The 16,007-nt window shown below is 38.4% G+C and overlaps 1 protein-coding gene across 1 annotated transcript; it reads right to left on the bottom strand.

Annotated features, from left to right (window-relative positions):
• Nucleotides 1-1,038: 1,038 nt before the first annotated feature.
• FGB (fibrinogen beta chain) lies at nucleotides 1,039-13,094 on the bottom strand. Its single transcript, XM_048847440.2, has 9 exons — nucleotides 12,989-13,094; nucleotides 12,701-12,721; nucleotides 11,248-11,451; nucleotides 9,102-9,285; nucleotides 8,112-8,339; nucleotides 7,441-7,554; nucleotides 4,773-4,895; nucleotides 4,299-4,584; nucleotides 1,039-1,468 (listed from the first exon to the last, which is right to left on the bottom strand). The coding sequence occupies exons 1-9, from the start codon at nucleotides 13,061-13,063 to the stop codon at nucleotides 1,240-1,242; spliced, it is 1,464 nt and encodes a 487-aa protein (XP_048703397.1). The 5' UTR covers nucleotides 13,064-13,094; the 3' UTR covers nucleotides 1,039-1,239.
• Nucleotides 13,095-16,007: the final 2,913 nt, after the last annotated feature.

The raw sequence follows: 16,007 nt of genomic DNA, 5'->3' as shown, positions 1-16,007 counted from the left end.
TTTAATGATACATTTTTTTCTTCATATGTTTCTTTCCTGTAGTGTGTAGCTAGGGTTCATATACAAATGTGCTATTTTTTATACAACAACATACCGATAAGAATTTTATTTAATCAAAAGCTTATCTGAATGGAAGAACAATTACATCCTGTGAGTAACAAGGATGCATTGTGCTTATCGTGGAGATGTGTACCTTTAAATTTAAAGCTAACCGACAAATATTTACTGTGCATAAGTTTTCTTTGTGCGACTGATAACTGAGAGTGTGACTGGACTCTCCCTGCTTCTAATCACATGGTTTAGCATGTATTGTAACAATATCTTTAGGTACTGACAAAGAGGTAATCATGGACACACTCTTGTAGTCCTCACTCAGTTCTTGTCACACTAACCTTCTTTGCTTAACATCAGTGGAGGTTTTGCTGAAGGACTGAGGTCCCCTCCATGATCAGGTGTGGACAGGAACCTGTGGCCATAGAAAGGGGGTTTCTGCCTCCCTATGGAGGCTGTAACAGAGCAGTCTGCCCCTCTATGGGCTAGGGGCCTGAGGCCAGGCAGCTCTGTCCAATTATCAGACCCAGCTGGGAAGGGGTCAGGTGATACTTATAGAGGGCTGAGAGAGGCCTGCAGGAGGGAGGTTTGATTCTGGGACTGGTCCTGAAGGGAAGAGAGGGGTGCAGAGTGAAATGTCACTAGATCCCTATAGCCTGTGTTGGTCAAGGAAATAACTTTGTTTTGTGCTACTTTGTGCATTTTTCTGAATAAGAATACATTCTTCTGCAGTAGTAGAAAATATTTAATGAACATTAATATATCTTCTGCCACCTATTTGAACACATTTGCTTATTCACTGGTAACATATAAATAAGTATAATTTATAAGACACTTTTGGTTTAAGATTTTAGTTACTTTAAACATTTTCAGTGAAGCTAAATAATTCTCTCTCTCCTCATATCTGATTTTGAATTGTTTTATAAGCAAAAGGAATTGATATTTTCAGTTACTTCCATCTTGGGATCAAGTACAAATGGTACAAAAGACACTTGCAAGTTTTTTTTAATGGGTCAGACATAGGGTTGTATTCAGCATGACTTCTCCAATTCAAGTCACAATATAGTCAGACATATAAACTTTGGTATTTTTGATTCTCTTATGTAAAGGCAAAATCAAATATCATGCACTAAAAGAAGTTAACTTCGATATGGTCATGAAAACATATGATGTTCATTTTAATGATGATTATTGTGGAAAGAATGGTCTAATCTTCATACTCATCTTCTTCAATGAATACCATGACCCTTTCCAGTTCATCCATACAACTCCATCATCTGTGCCGTGTTTTGCCATATCCCATGTGTACTGCCCTCCCCAATAGTATCTGCCATTGGGATTGGCTGAATGGCATCGATTGTACCACCAACCACCACCATCTTCTTTAGAACACTGTTTTCTTGGATCTGCATGAACCCTACAAGGTATGGGGGGGGGTGAGAGGAGAGAAACACATAGTTAATAGTGGCACTGTAGCTAATCAATACAATACATTTTTACAGAATGCAAAATTTTACAAAATACAAAATTACTAAAGATAGTTAAGACCCAGGCAGGCTGTGAAGAGCTACAAATGGATCTCTCAAAACTGGGTCACTGGGCAACAAAATGGCAGATGAAATTTAATGTTGATAAATGCAAAGCACATTGGAAAACATAATCCCAACTATACATATAAAATGATGGGGGTCTAAATTAGCTGTTATCACACAAGAAAGAAATCTTGGAGTCATTGTGGATAGTTTTCTGAAACATCCACTCAATGTGCAGCAGCAGTCAAAAAAGCGAACAGAATGCTGGGAATAATTAAGAAAGGGATAGATAATAGGACAGAAAATATCATGTTGCCTCTATATAAACCCATGGTACTCCTACATCTTGAATAATGTGTGCAGATGTGGTTGCCCCATCTCAAAAAAGATATATTGGAATTGGAAAAGTTTCAGAAAAGGTCAACAAAAATGATTAGGGGCATGGAATGGCTTCCATATGAGGAGAGATTAATAAGACTGGGACTTTTCAGCTTGGAAAAGAGTCAGCAATGGGAGATATGACTGAGGTCTATAAAATCATGACTGGTGTGGAGAAAGTAGATAAGGAAGTGTTGTTTACTACTTCTCATAACACAACAACTAGGGGTCACTAAATGAAATTAATAGGCAGCTGGTTTAAAACAAATAAAAGGAAGTACTTCTTCACACAATGCACAGTCAACCTGTGGAACTCCTTGTCAGAGGATGTTGTGAAGGCCAAGACCATAACAGGGTTCAAAAAAGAACTAGATAAATTCATGGAGGATAGGTCCATCAGTGGCTATTAGCCAGGATGAGCAGGGATGGTGTCCCTAGCCTCTGTTTGCCAGAAGCTGGGAATGAGAAACAGGGGATGGATCACTTGATGATTACCTGTTCTGTTCATTCCCTCTGGGGCACCTGGCATTGGCCACTGTCAGAAGACAAGATACTGGGCTAGATGGACCTTTGGTCTGACCCAGTAGGGCCATTCTTATATCTTATATTCTTATTTCTGTTTACATGAGTGTGTGTATGAATCTGTGTTTTCTGATCCTCAAGATGTAGTAAAAGTTATCTCTGAACTTTCCACATATGATTGATCATCTAGAGTGTGTTCTAGACACTTCATATAGGAATGTTTTATGCATAATAGCATATGGTCTGAGCCCCAACAGCCAAAGAATTGATAATGAAAAGACTAGGCTCAGAAGAAACATCCATCTACAATGAATCTTGAACAAGAGACCACCCCATTAGGCAATCTCCTGTTTTAAGAAATTATCCCAAAGAATTTGGAAACAAATTGTATACAATTATACTGCATCTTTTTTGAAAGATCACTTTAGTTTATCAGTTAATACCTATCAGTTCTGTAAATGGTCACAGGATAGACTTAATTACATTCCTAACTAAAACTTATATGGGGCCTGGTTTCAATAAGAGACTGGACAGAAACAAGGTGTCAGAGTGGGTTCATGCACTAGACTTTCATTTCTGGATACCTGGGTTCAAATGCAACTTTGGAAGGAATTATTCTGGCAATCTTATTCTAGTCTCTACTGTATGTTTGTTCACCCCATAAGGCTACCAGAGAATTAGAAAAATCTGCTTCAGAGAAGTCAAAGATTTATATAACAGGGATGCTGGAGGTGCATTGGTAGAATTGCACAGGAAAATTTGCACTATATTTGATTCCTCATTCTGATAAGCATAAAAAATGGCACACATTTTAAAAATGACAAAGTGAAAAAGTGCTTATGATAGATCACTCCAATGCACAATTTTTCTGCATGTCTACATCTGAAAAAGATAGTGGTAGAAAAGAGAACTACCACATCAAATATTGTACAGCTGCCACTGGTACTCACTGCATAAGGCCATGCACAATAATAAGGATTCACCTATTGAATTTAATTAAAAACTAAGAAAACTGGCACACAAAGATCCTACAGTATGTTATATTGTATATGTTGTTTCTAATGCAAATATCATTGTAATTTAATGGTACCGAACAAGACGTACCATATGGATTTGCCAACACAAGCAATTCCTCTATTAGTAAATATTATAATAGAGTAAATGACTATGTAAAAGGGTTAGAAGGCATTTTAGCGATATAGTGCCAAAGAGATTCTAAATTATGCACTTTATCACTAACAATTGAAATTCTTTATTTTCTTGATTAGGTAGAATTTATCCTTTAGAACAGGATATTTTGCTAATTTCAGCAGTGGATCTCCTTCCTTTTTGGCTCACGCTGACTGAAGCCCAATGATCCTGCTCCCACTGACTTCAGTGTCAAAATTTTCCTTGGCTTCAGTGACAGTAAGATTGGGGCCATAACCTCATGAGTTACTGTGAATGATAATACACCGTCCAAAGGTGCCAGCCTGTGGACACTGATGTGATTCTTAGAACAACTTCAACCCACTACTCCAGTGTGCCTGCAGGTGCTTTGTATTTGATTCTGGTACAGCTCTAGTCTAAATTATCATTTCATTTGGCCAGATTCTGCTCTTGGATACTTCAGTGGTGCAGTGCATGCATTTGGCTGGTGACCAGCAGATAGTAAATTTATCCTAAGAGATTGTGAAATTTTGCAGAATTAGCACATATTAGCCTATTCTAAAAGACTGTGGAACAATCCATATCCAGATGCATACAAAGCAGTAAGATCTCCAATTTGATAGCTTTATTTTGATATTTAAAAAAATTGCTAATGCAAGTACATACCATCCATCATTGTCTCTGTCAAAAGTGCTGAAGAACATGCCATTGTGAACTGTCATTGTTCTGTTCTCGCCATACAGTTGTGAAGCTCCATCCATAAGAGCATTGCCAGCCGTGCCTCTATAGTTACTAACTGATATCTGATACTTGTTTGCCTCATTTTGTATGGTGAATCCTCCATAAAGAGCTGAAACCTTTTCACCATTCCAGTCCTCCATTTCAATTAAAACTTCAGTTGGTCCCATTTTGGTAAGCTGGCTGATTTTGTCATTTCCAAGCCAATATTCACCTGACAACCAATAAAAGGAAACTCAGTGAACCCACTTACAGAATATGTTTTAAGGCAACTTTACCATTTTCCCATAAATCTGCTACAGTTAATGAACATCCTTTGAATCAAGTGTGGACAGTTTTAAGAAACCTGAGAAAAAAGTGTTAATAAAAGAAGCGCTTTAAAGTTTGTATTCAGAATTTTACCTGGAGTATCACAGTATTTTTTCCCTCCACTTTTTGCAATATTTCCAAATCCTTTTTTATATGCATCCCATGTTCTCCCAAAGCCAACGCTGCCATCCTGGCGGTTCTGAATCACAGTCCAACCTGCAGGGGCAACAATATGTGAATTAAAATGCAATTAACAAGAGAACAAATAGTGTTAGCATGTAATCCGGCTTCTGTTTGTGTCAGGGGGTGTGTAAGAGGAGCTGGAGGGCCTGGGACTAGCCAACCCCGATTACTGAAAGAGGCACAACTCAAGAGATATCAGGTGATTACCCTAGAAAGAGCAGCTGAAAGCTGCAGTGACGGGGGTGGATGGATGGGTGCTCACTCCGGGAGAGTAGATACTGCTAGGAGTGCAGCAGGTTCCAGCAGAGTCCTGGGATTTGGGACTAAGACTCCAGCTAGGAAGGGCTGGGAATAGGCAGCTAAGGCAAAAGAGATCCTGGGCAAGCAGGGGGACAAAAAGAAACGGGCTGCAAAGCTCTCCAGGAAGGGAGGCCTGGGAGAGACCCGAGCAAGCAGGGAACAGAAAGGCCTCCCTAGGCAGAAAGGCCTGGGAGTAGGAAGAGAACTGTTTGTCTGTTGGACTTTGATATGGGACTGTATGTTTTATTTTTAGTTTATATTCTGTGAGTAAACCCAGACACAAAGAATGGGTATTCTGATCACAGAAAAAGCGTATGGAGTCTGTGTAAGGAGTCCTAAATAGGGGAAAACAGAGGCAGGGCACTGCAGAGTGACCTCTCACCACAAGGGAGCTCTCAGGAGACAGTCAACCCTACTAGAGGGAGCTGTGCCATTGACTTAAACTGGAGCAGGACTGGACCCTTCGGATATGTCTATACAGCAAAGAAAAACCTATAGCTGGCACGTGACAGCAGACTCAGGATTGCAGAGCTCGGGCTCATGGGACTGTTTCATTGCTGTGTAGACTTCTGGGCTCGGGCTCTAGGACCCTGCAAGGTGGGAGGATCCCAGCATGTAAGGGCCTAGTTCTACCACCCCTACTCACATTGAGTAGTACCATATACTGTGAGTAAGACTGGAAGAGACAGACCAAAGGGACATGTTTGGTCCCTTATTACAGATGTGATCACAGCACTAATGAAGCAAGAGTGCAATCTTTGGAGTGTGCACTCTCTGAAATAATCTATAAACAGTTAAACTACTGTCCTGCCCTGAATGCCTATCTCCATGTCAGAAGCAAAGAATGCTTGTAATGTTTTCATACTTGGCTAGATATTTACTTGGTTGTGAGTTACGGGTGACAGGGAGCTGTGCTGCCCCAGGAGGAGCACTGGGAGGCAGAGAAAGTCTTAGAGGCACAGTTATTCCCATTTTCCCCTCTTGCTTGGGGCACAGAGGGAAGAAGTAGAATCACAGAATCATAGGAATGTGGAACTAGAATGGATCTCAGTAGATCATCTAGTCCAGTCCCCTGCACTGAGGTAGGACTAAGTATTCTCTAGACCAGTAATACTCAGACCTCAGTGGTTCAGGAGCCAAATTAGTGATCAACATTACCTAAAAGAACCACGGTATGTGAATTCATTGTTTCATTCACTATAGTACTGTATGTTCATATTTAAACAGTATGACAGGGGAAATATTCAGTTTATATCTATGTTATTCTCACAGCAAAATGACTGATCACATATTATTATTTTATCAACCACAATTGGTTAATAACATAGTAAAAGCATCCTGATTGGTTAATAACTTAGATTGGTTAATAATTAAATCACACAGTGTTTTCATATCATGTGCTGCAAAAAGCGTAGGAGACACATTAAAGAGCCATTTGCGGCTTATGAGCCTCACTCTGAGTATCACTGGTCTCGACCATCCCCGACAGGTATTTGTCTAACCTATTCTTAACCTCCAGTGCCAGAGATTGCACAATCTCTTTAGGTAATTTGTTCCAGTGCTCAACTATCCTTACAGTTAGGAACAAATTACCCAGTGAGGTTGTGGAATCTCCATCACTGGAGGTTTTAATACATTGCAGGCCTTGAAAGCATGCAAGTTACTCCCCTCCATGCACCCAGCCAACTCCTCTGGCCAGTGAATAGGGCAGGGTGGGGAAGGAGCCAAACCTCCCCTATCTGCTCATTCCCTTCCACTTGGTTCAAATTGGGAGCATCTGGGGCTCAGTCCTTGCATTCTGCACAGGGCCTGGACCCAAGCTCCAGGAAGGCCTAACAAAGCCAACCTGGAGGATGTGGAGGTGGGGGCAGTCACACTCCCTTCTTGCTCCTGAGCACAGCTGTGATATGGCACTTCAATCTAGCCACAGTAAGATATACAATGATTCAAAATTTCATCTACCAAGCCAAGTCAGTGACTATACAACAATTCTTTCTCAACTTTATTAGAGAAAGATCCTACTATGTATGGGCCACCTTCCACTCCAGCACTCAGATCCCTCAGCACATAGTTCTCAAAACTTTCTGTAGATGACATTTTGCAATGATTCACAAGCCATAGCATGAGAACAATTGCTTTAGATTAACTAATAATTAGTGCCAAAAGTTATAATCTCAGATGAGCACAAATGCAAAGAAATACAGGACCAGTGCAAATTCAGTTTTGTGAATATTTATAGTTATCCCTATCAAAGCACTATAGTTTATCTCACACTTACCTCCTTTTGCTGTGGTCATATCACAGTAAACCTTGTATGGTCTGAAGAAAGCATCAGGCTGAATGAGGTACATTTCAGATGAATCACCTCCTTTTCTGATAATGTCTTCACATTCTGCAATCATAAATCAACAGTTTATGTTTCTGAGGGATCTATGAAATTCTAGTAGAACAATCCTCTGCATAAAGACAATAATTAACAGAATAGCTTTCTGTATGCTAATTATACAGGAATATCTTACAAACATCTAATTCTGCTCGATTTCACTTTGATTTAAATTATAAATTAAAATGACATAGAAGGGAATCACGAAAGAAAGAATAATATACCTGTATTGTCCCACTATCCCTTATAAGATGAGATTTTCAAAAACTCCTTAGTGACTTAGGAGCACAGGTCCCACTGACGCACAATGCCTTTTTGAAAGTCAGTGGGACTTCTGCTCCTAAATCACTTAGGTGCCTTTGAAAATCCCACGCACAATAAATAAATAAGACAGGTAATATATATATGATTTTCCATACTGGATCAGGTCAGTGGTCCATCAACTCTGGGCAGAAGTAGTGACTGGTGTCATATGCTTCGGAGGAATGTGAACTTGTGCCCATAATGCATCTGTCCAGTTGTACAATGATATAAGGGAGAGATTTCTATACCCCTAAATGAGTTACCTTTGCCTGACACCACTGGGATAGTACAGGAAACAATGCACAAAGAGCGGCAATTGTCCATTTGGGATGCTATAGCATTTTCCAGTTTTTGTATCTTTTTCTGTAAGGTATCCACAATGGAACGGAGGACTCGGAGGCTAGATGGGATGTTGTTGTCTATGTTCTCTCTGACGTACGTATAGTGCTGCTCTATCTCTGTGTTGTACTCAGAAACTACATTTTCATTGTCTAGAAAAGAGAATGTATAACAACTGTCACAATTTTCAACATGTTTTCCAACTAGCATATTCTAATCCAAATTATAAACCATGATCCAGTCAGTATTATTTGAGATTTTACTTCTGTTGTAGAAATGAAAAGAGTGCTCTGTGTGTCCTTTCCCTCTCTTCCCTGATTTCAAAGTGTGCAAAGAGCTTTAGCTCCTGTAACAAGGACATACTTTGTATTATGGCTCAATATAAATGGACAAATTTCTTGCTGTGATTATATCCTGCAAAGGACCTGTAGTAAACACCCTCGCAGAAGTTTATTATGGCTGTCCAGGAGCTGGGGACATCTAGGGCATGTCTACACTGGAATAAAAGACCTGCAGCAGGACGGTGGCTGGCCTTGATCAGCTGACTTGGGTTCACAGGGCTTAGGCTGCGGGACTAAAAATAGCTGGGTAGACGTTCAGGCTCAGGCTGGAGCCCAGCAATTTTACAGTGCCGCAGCCCGAGCTCTGCAATCCCAAGTCAGCTGACCTGGGCCAACTGCAGATATTTCATTGCTGGGTAGACACAGGCCTAGGGGACCAATGCAACAAAAGCAGGATCAGGTCCTCAGGTAGGATTTTTTAGATATAGTTTTATGGACTTGTGACACCTAGCTACTTAGACTGATGCTCCTATCTGTAACCTTTTTTAATAAGCCCTATATATTTAGTACTTGTAGCAATGCAAATTTGTCTGTAATACTGATTTACTGCAATGATGAATAACAATAATGTACCTTTTATTTGTTTCTGTCTTCTTGCCAATTTATCTTCTAGTGTAGTCATATACTCATAGAATATTGAAGAGGTTTCAGACTGTTTATCTACTTTGTTCTTTAGGTCCCAAATGTCGGATTTCACACTTTTTTCCTGTTTTACCATTGCAGTTTGCAGCTCACACCCGGTTGGACACAACACTCCCTAAAAAAGCGGAAAGGGGAAAGAGTCAATTACAAGTGCTGTAGATTGGGGCCAAGATTTATAAAACTGGGTGCCTAAAGTTAGGTTCCCAATCTCATATTTCAGCACCTAAACAAGTAACCAGATTTTCAAACATGCTGAGCATCTAGCACCTCTAAGCCATGTATTTAGTTGCCTCAATATGGTCTCAAAATACTTCAGACATTCAATTTATTGGAGAAAAAACTGCCATCTTAAATGGAGAAAACAGGCTCAAGCTCCAGTTGGGGATCCCTTCTGATAACTCATTAAAGTTCTGGGAGGAGGGAACCCCCTAATATCTGTGATCCACCACATGCTTTTGGCTAATTTTTCTGGACTATCAACTGTTCATAGTTGAACCATCTGCAGCTACAAAATTATGACTCATCAAGCACTACAGCCCTATCAGGTACCCAAAAATATTGAGAGATATTCCCCCCATAATCACAGAATTAAGTATTAACTTTATTCTGGTACATAAGCTATGAGTATCTTTCATGTGAGACAGCCATACACAAAAAGATTTAAAAAATTATCTCCGCAGGAAGCTGGCGCTAACATCAGTTACTATCCCTCTTAAGGATGAAAATGTTATTATAGCATCAGTCACTATTCCTCTTAAGGATGAAAATGTACCAAAATGGATGAAGAAAATACAAAAGCACCAAATTTCGAAGCAGTATGAGACCGAAAGTACCCAACCCACTAAAGGCCTCCAAAATAATCCTGTGTTTCTGATTAACTGAACTTTAACAAACTTGTTTGCGTCATCTCTAGTTAGAAGTAATAAGTTCTCAGATACTAAGATGCCTAGCAGTATGGTCACAACGTATGCTTTTTACTGGAGACCAAAACTGAGGTAATGTGATGCACTACTGGTTCAGTATAGGGAAGTTAGCATACTACTAGACATACTACTTGTTTTTGCAGACATTACCCACCTGAGGGAGCTTGGGATAAAGACTGACAGGTGAATGTAATGAATGTTTGAAGAATTTAAAATGTGGGGGATTCCTTTTAATACTGGACAGCTGGACAGAGCCATGCAGCACAGGATAGATGCAAAAATGTTTGATAGTGAAGATACCCTGGATAATGTATTAATATGTTAAAGCAGAGCTGTGCTATATCTTTCTTTCAATTAGGAATGCCTAAAGATAAAGATACATATTTCTGTCTTCGTTCCTTTCATTTCTAGGGTAATGAATCAGTGGGGGAGGGGGGAGTGAACCGTTGGCTCCGCCTACTCCACTACACCTCTCCAGTGAGTGGCTCCCCAAGTGGAGGGCAGCATCTCAGTTGCAGTCCCTATGCCTCCTCAACCACAGGTCTTGCACTTCTAGCCAGCCCTTTTGCAGGCCATGAAGAGTGAGAAGAGAGGCTCCTTATTTCTTCCCTCCCAAAGCACAGCCATGTAAGTGATGGGGGGGGGCCACAATCTAGCTCATAATTATTTACATTCATCATTCAGGGCTCAGTTCTGCCTCCCTGCTCATCATAAGTAGGATCTGACTCAACAAGTAATCCCATGAAATCAACAAGACTACTTGCTCAATCAGGTACTACTCAACATAAGCAAGAGAGAGCAGAGTTGAGCTGTCAGTGAACTACAATGGTCACTTCTTGGTGTTTGATTGATTAAGAAAACTGTCTGTTCTTCACAGCTGTTAAAGAAAGAGAAAAATATTAAAGGGCACAACAGTTTAAAAAGATGAGTTCTGAAAAAAGAGTGATGACTGTAATGTTTCTGGAGGGGTATCATCAAAACACTAGAAAGCGAAGTGCATCGAATTCACTGTAATCACCTGAATGCTACTGAACATTCCAAGCACAAGATTCGGGCTGAGCTGCAGAATGTACCTTTGTGAGGTTTAGTACATTTCTGAAAGCAGGGATACTATTACTATTAAGTGCATCTGTCTCCACTGCAATTACACCTACTAGCTCATCTGATGCATGCCTGCAGCCTCCAGCATCAGGATAAACGGTTTTTTCTTTCTTCTGGGCCCAAGTGGGTGGTTTTGTTGGACGAGCCTGATATCCACCTTTACTAATGGGAGGAGGAGCTGGTCTGAGAGTTGGAGCTGACTCCCGTCTTCTATCTACTGGTCTGTGACCTCGAGCATCCACTCTTACGCCATCAGCCTACACAAAGCCAGAAGGAGAAAAAACCCTTTATAATAAGGAGCATTATTTTAAAAGCAGGTACATCAACTGTATAAAATATAAAAATAACATAAATCAATTTATTGGCATATTTTAGGTGTCATTTTGCCCTCTATCTCTCACATTTTAATCACAAGAAATACACTAATTCCATCCAGGAAAAAGACCTGAGTATCATTGTGAGTAGCTGAATGAAAACATCTGTTCAATGTACTCTGGCATTAAAAAACCGAACAAATTGTTAGGAAAGTTAAAAGAGGAAATTGAAACTAATACTGAAAATATTGTAACCCCCTTGTAGTACTAGCCCCCCATCTCAAAACAGAAATAGCAAAAATAGAAAAGGTTCAGAAAAAATAAATAGCAAGAAAATTAAATCTGATAAAAAGAAATAGATTGTTTTGCACAACTCATAGCCACTGGACATAGAGCTTCAAGTTATTAGTAGGATTCAAAAAAGAATTAGGCATTTATATGACTAACAATCTATAAGGGATAAGGGAAATAGGCTAGACCAAAAAATTCAGGATTTTGGATCTGATCCTTCACACCCTCACTGTGAGTAGCCCAGTGAGGTCAATGAGACTACTCTCACAAGTAAGACCCATGTGTGCAATGGCTGCAAGATCAAACTCTTAGAAACATCAGAAATAAGCAGTGTGTACGTTAGAAAATGGCTGCAAAGTTATTTGGTAAAATAATATATCAGAAACATATTCAATTTATAGACCCAATTATGCCACATATGAAATAATTTATCATTTTTGAACCTGGTATTCATTTGTTTAGGGATTTGTACAAGATTTTTTAAAAAATCCAAATTTAAATCAAATATTGACTTTTCTTAAATTTCTTTCCTTAAGCAAAATTAATATACCAGCTATAAACATTTTTATGCCTTAATTTTAGACTGGCCTTGGTGGATTTTTTTGTTTGTTTGTTGTTGTTTTTTAATTCTATTGCAGAATGTTACCTCTCTCTTTCAAACTCCAGTGCAATATGAACTGGGAATCAGTTCCTTCCTTTTGTTGCTCATTTAGAGCCTGATTCAAAACCCACTGAACCAATGGAAATACTCATATTGACTTCAAGGCATTATTTAACACACATTTTGCTACTCTTTTACTTACGCAGAGTTTGTTTCTCATGCTCTTAAATAAATGTTAAAATTGCTAAATAAACATCCTTACTTGAATATGTCTGAACATGTAATTAAATCCAATCTTACCTTGAAACGGTGGTCACTTTCCTACAAAGAGAGCGAGAGGGAAGAGAAGGAAAATACATCAGAAAACAGGGGGAAAAAACCCTACAGTTTGCTGTTACTCATATGAGAAAAAAATTATTACAATTTTCCTTGAACACCTTAAGTTGAGGATGAATATGTTCTTGAGATAATTTAACATTTTATTTTTGTAATTTAACTAAATTAAAAAGCGCATAAAGTCATACATACAACTAAGTAAGATTAAGCGTTACTATTGTTATTATTAATTATTGTCATCACTACTACAACCTCATCATCATAATCTGTAGACGCCGTGGATTTACTTATGGAAACACAGAACAGACACAGCAATAACAGTTTCATGATGCTGGCTTGCTTAAACAGCTTGGTAACCTTCCCCTGCTGAAAGTACTGACAGTGAAAGGCACTTTGTGTTCATATATATACCAGAGAGTCTGAAGTCTCCTGGCTTCCTAATGATAGGTCTAACCAGAAAGAAGAGTTATCGTTCCTCTGTTAATATTTAATCTCTTTGTTCACTATGTGCCTGAACAAATTCCCCAGTTGAGCAACATCTACATGGAGACCTTATCTACATGTTACACATACCCCACATGTCTGATGGCATAGTTTAAATATATAAATCCTGAAAATCACTCTTCTTCAAATTACGTGAATTTAATATTTTCCTAAAAATCATTAACCTTTCGAAACACCTGAAAAGGTGCACATCCAGCCAACTGAGGTGAGGAAAATAATGTCAAATGTCACAAAAGAGCAAGTTCCTTATCTGCTCTCTTGGAAGCCTTAGACTTCTTGAAATATTTTATTAAATATGAATCAAAATCATATAATACACAATGCTAAGCTATGTTGTACAGTCATGGGGTATTTGAAAAGTGTATACTTCAACATACAGTTCTATGAGTATCAAACCTCAGGAAGGCTATTGAGGCAAGTACATGATGCTTACAGGATACCTATCATTCTTACTGCAGCACTTAAAGGTCCTGATCAGGGGTTAGAGGTCCAGTGGGCTAGGAACCACACACATATATAATAAAGGTAGCTCTGCCCCAAACAGCTTACAAAATATAGCCCTTATCCAGCAAAGCACTATAGCATTTCAATTTCAATGGGACTACTCATGAACTTAAACATTCAGCACATTCTTAAGTGCGTTGTTAGTTTCGAGCCTATAGATATATAATTAATATAATTTAATTGATATAAGTTGATTCTTATCTAATATCTTAAAAATTTTAAAAAAAGTCTGATTTCCAGAAATGCTCAGCACCCACAACTGGAGCCAGATTTTCAGAAGAGCTCAGCTTCCTTTTACTCACCTAAGTAATATGGCCAGATTTTGAAAACTGCTCAGTACCCAACTGTTGTCAGCAGGATTCACTGAATGTTGAGCCCTTTTGAAAAGCCATTAAGATGCCTAAAAGGAAGCTCATAATCTATAGCTCTCTCATAATCTAGCCCAGAGTTTACAATCTATACATATTTTAAAAACACAAAACAAAATTGGAAAACAAACCAAAAGTGCTGAATAAAAATAGAGAGAACAAACCTGTAAACCCTTATTTAAGAAAGTAGTCATTGGCATCATAGGGGCTTCTCACTTGAGTTGACTAGTGCTCACAAAATTGTTGGCAAAATCAGACCCAGCACATACAACACAACTCCTGGGATAAACAGGAAGAGTGGAGTGCCAACTAGATGCTGACTCATAAGTGTCCTGGTTAATATGGGTGTTATTGGAAGAGATGGGCAGGGGGTTTAATAGTAAGCAAAATATTTGAAAATCCATCACAGATGTTAGCACTACCCCAATGGGATCTGTTATATCAGAAATACAAACTTTGGCCTCATTTACCCTCGCTAAAACAGAATCCTTAGTAGATCTTTTTTCTCCAAGATGTTGTTTGTGTATCTCAAGAAATGTTCTGAATATATTCATTTTAACCATAAAACCTGACTTCATTTCTGCTGTTTGCACCCTGTCTGTTCTCCTGTCATTAACATTCCAGTAAACAATTTGACAAGCAGGAATTTTCACAGCAGCAGCACATTTTAAGCAAATATAAGAGAACAATCATAGAAGGATAATTATGAATTTACAATTGTCAATATCCACACTGGATTTTAAGAGCTGTACTTGCACAATCAGTAAACAGTCAAAATTAGCCAACAAAACAAGAATTTTGAATACTCCTAGTGACTTGCTCACAATCAATCTACAGATCAGAAATAATTTGTAGAAATTATAATGAATATGGTGAAGAAATTTGAATAGCAGTTAAGCTTGTTGAAGAAATTCACAAACAGAAAAGAGTCTACATTCATTTAATTAATAATTCACTGTGAAATAATTGCTCAGGTCTATTCAACAGGCAGATTAATAAATCAGGCACAAAACAACATTCACTACTTCACATTACTTCAGTCATACTTAGATTTAAAAAAATAACATACAATAAAAACAATTTATAATAATTAAATTTCACATATTTAAGTTACTCTTTCCCCTTCTTAACTGCAAAAGCAAATTACGTAATCAAAAGAAACATCTTATATATGTTAATGATAATTAATAAAATAATTAAATGTGCATAAAGACATTTTAAAATAACGTATTGTATAGTTAAAGTGTCTTATTAAATGGCAACAATCACAACTTGTCAAAAGAGGCATTAAATGCCATTAACATAAGAGAATGTGTTTAACTTATTGGATGTGTAATTTATTATATTTTTAGAGAAAACTATGGGAATCCTTATCTTGAAGCTGAATTGTATAATCACAGTGGGGATCCACATTTTGAGGTAATAAAGATTCAGTTGATGATAAGGGTTAGATTTTCAAAGGCACAAATGGAAGACAAGTGCCTAATTCTCCTTGCCTTTGACAATCTCACCCAAAGAATACTATTCAAAAGAAGTTCCTTATCTACTAGACTCTGAATATGGACTTGTAACAAATACAGTGGGTATTTATCTTTTTGTGCCTAGATATGTGTGCATAATTCCTGCAAAGGCTAATGGAAGTTTCATACGCATACCGAAGCAGAAAAAATCCTCACTTCAGTGTGTATACTATATAATATAAAAGCCTGTGGTATATCCTGTCACCTTCTACTTGACTGAAGGTCAGAACTCCCCAAATGTGTAGTTATATACCCTGCTAGTGGATGCCCTATAACAAGGTTCTCCATTTCCTACAGCTAGTTCTTCTTGAGTTCAAATAGTAGGGCCCTTTTTTAGGAGAAGATCATGGGTTTTATCCCCCTTTATTGTTTGTG

Source organism: Caretta caretta, chromosome 4 (assembly GCF_965140235.1).
Source record: "Caretta caretta isolate rCarCar2 chromosome 4, rCarCar1.hap1, whole genome shotgun sequence".
In the NCBI taxonomy this organism is placed as follows: Eukaryota; Metazoa; Chordata; order Testudines; family Cheloniidae; genus Caretta; species Caretta caretta.
The sequence above is the reverse complement of the archived record's forward strand: the minus strand, read 5'-3'. Positions and strand labels throughout refer to the sequence as shown.

Coding starts and splice junctions, on each gene's coding strand:
- FGB (XM_048847440.2), bottom strand. CDS start 13,063: ATGAAACTGTTATTGCTGTGTCTGTTCTGTGTTTCCATAAGTAAATCC. Junction 4,896..7,440: donor TATGACCACAGCAAAAGGAG/GTAAGTGTGAGA, acceptor TTGCCCCTGCAG/GTTGGACTGTGATTCAGAAC. Junction 1,469..4,298: donor GACAGAGACAATGATGGATG/GTATGTACTTGC, acceptor CATACCTTGTAG/GGTTCATGCAGATCCAAGAA.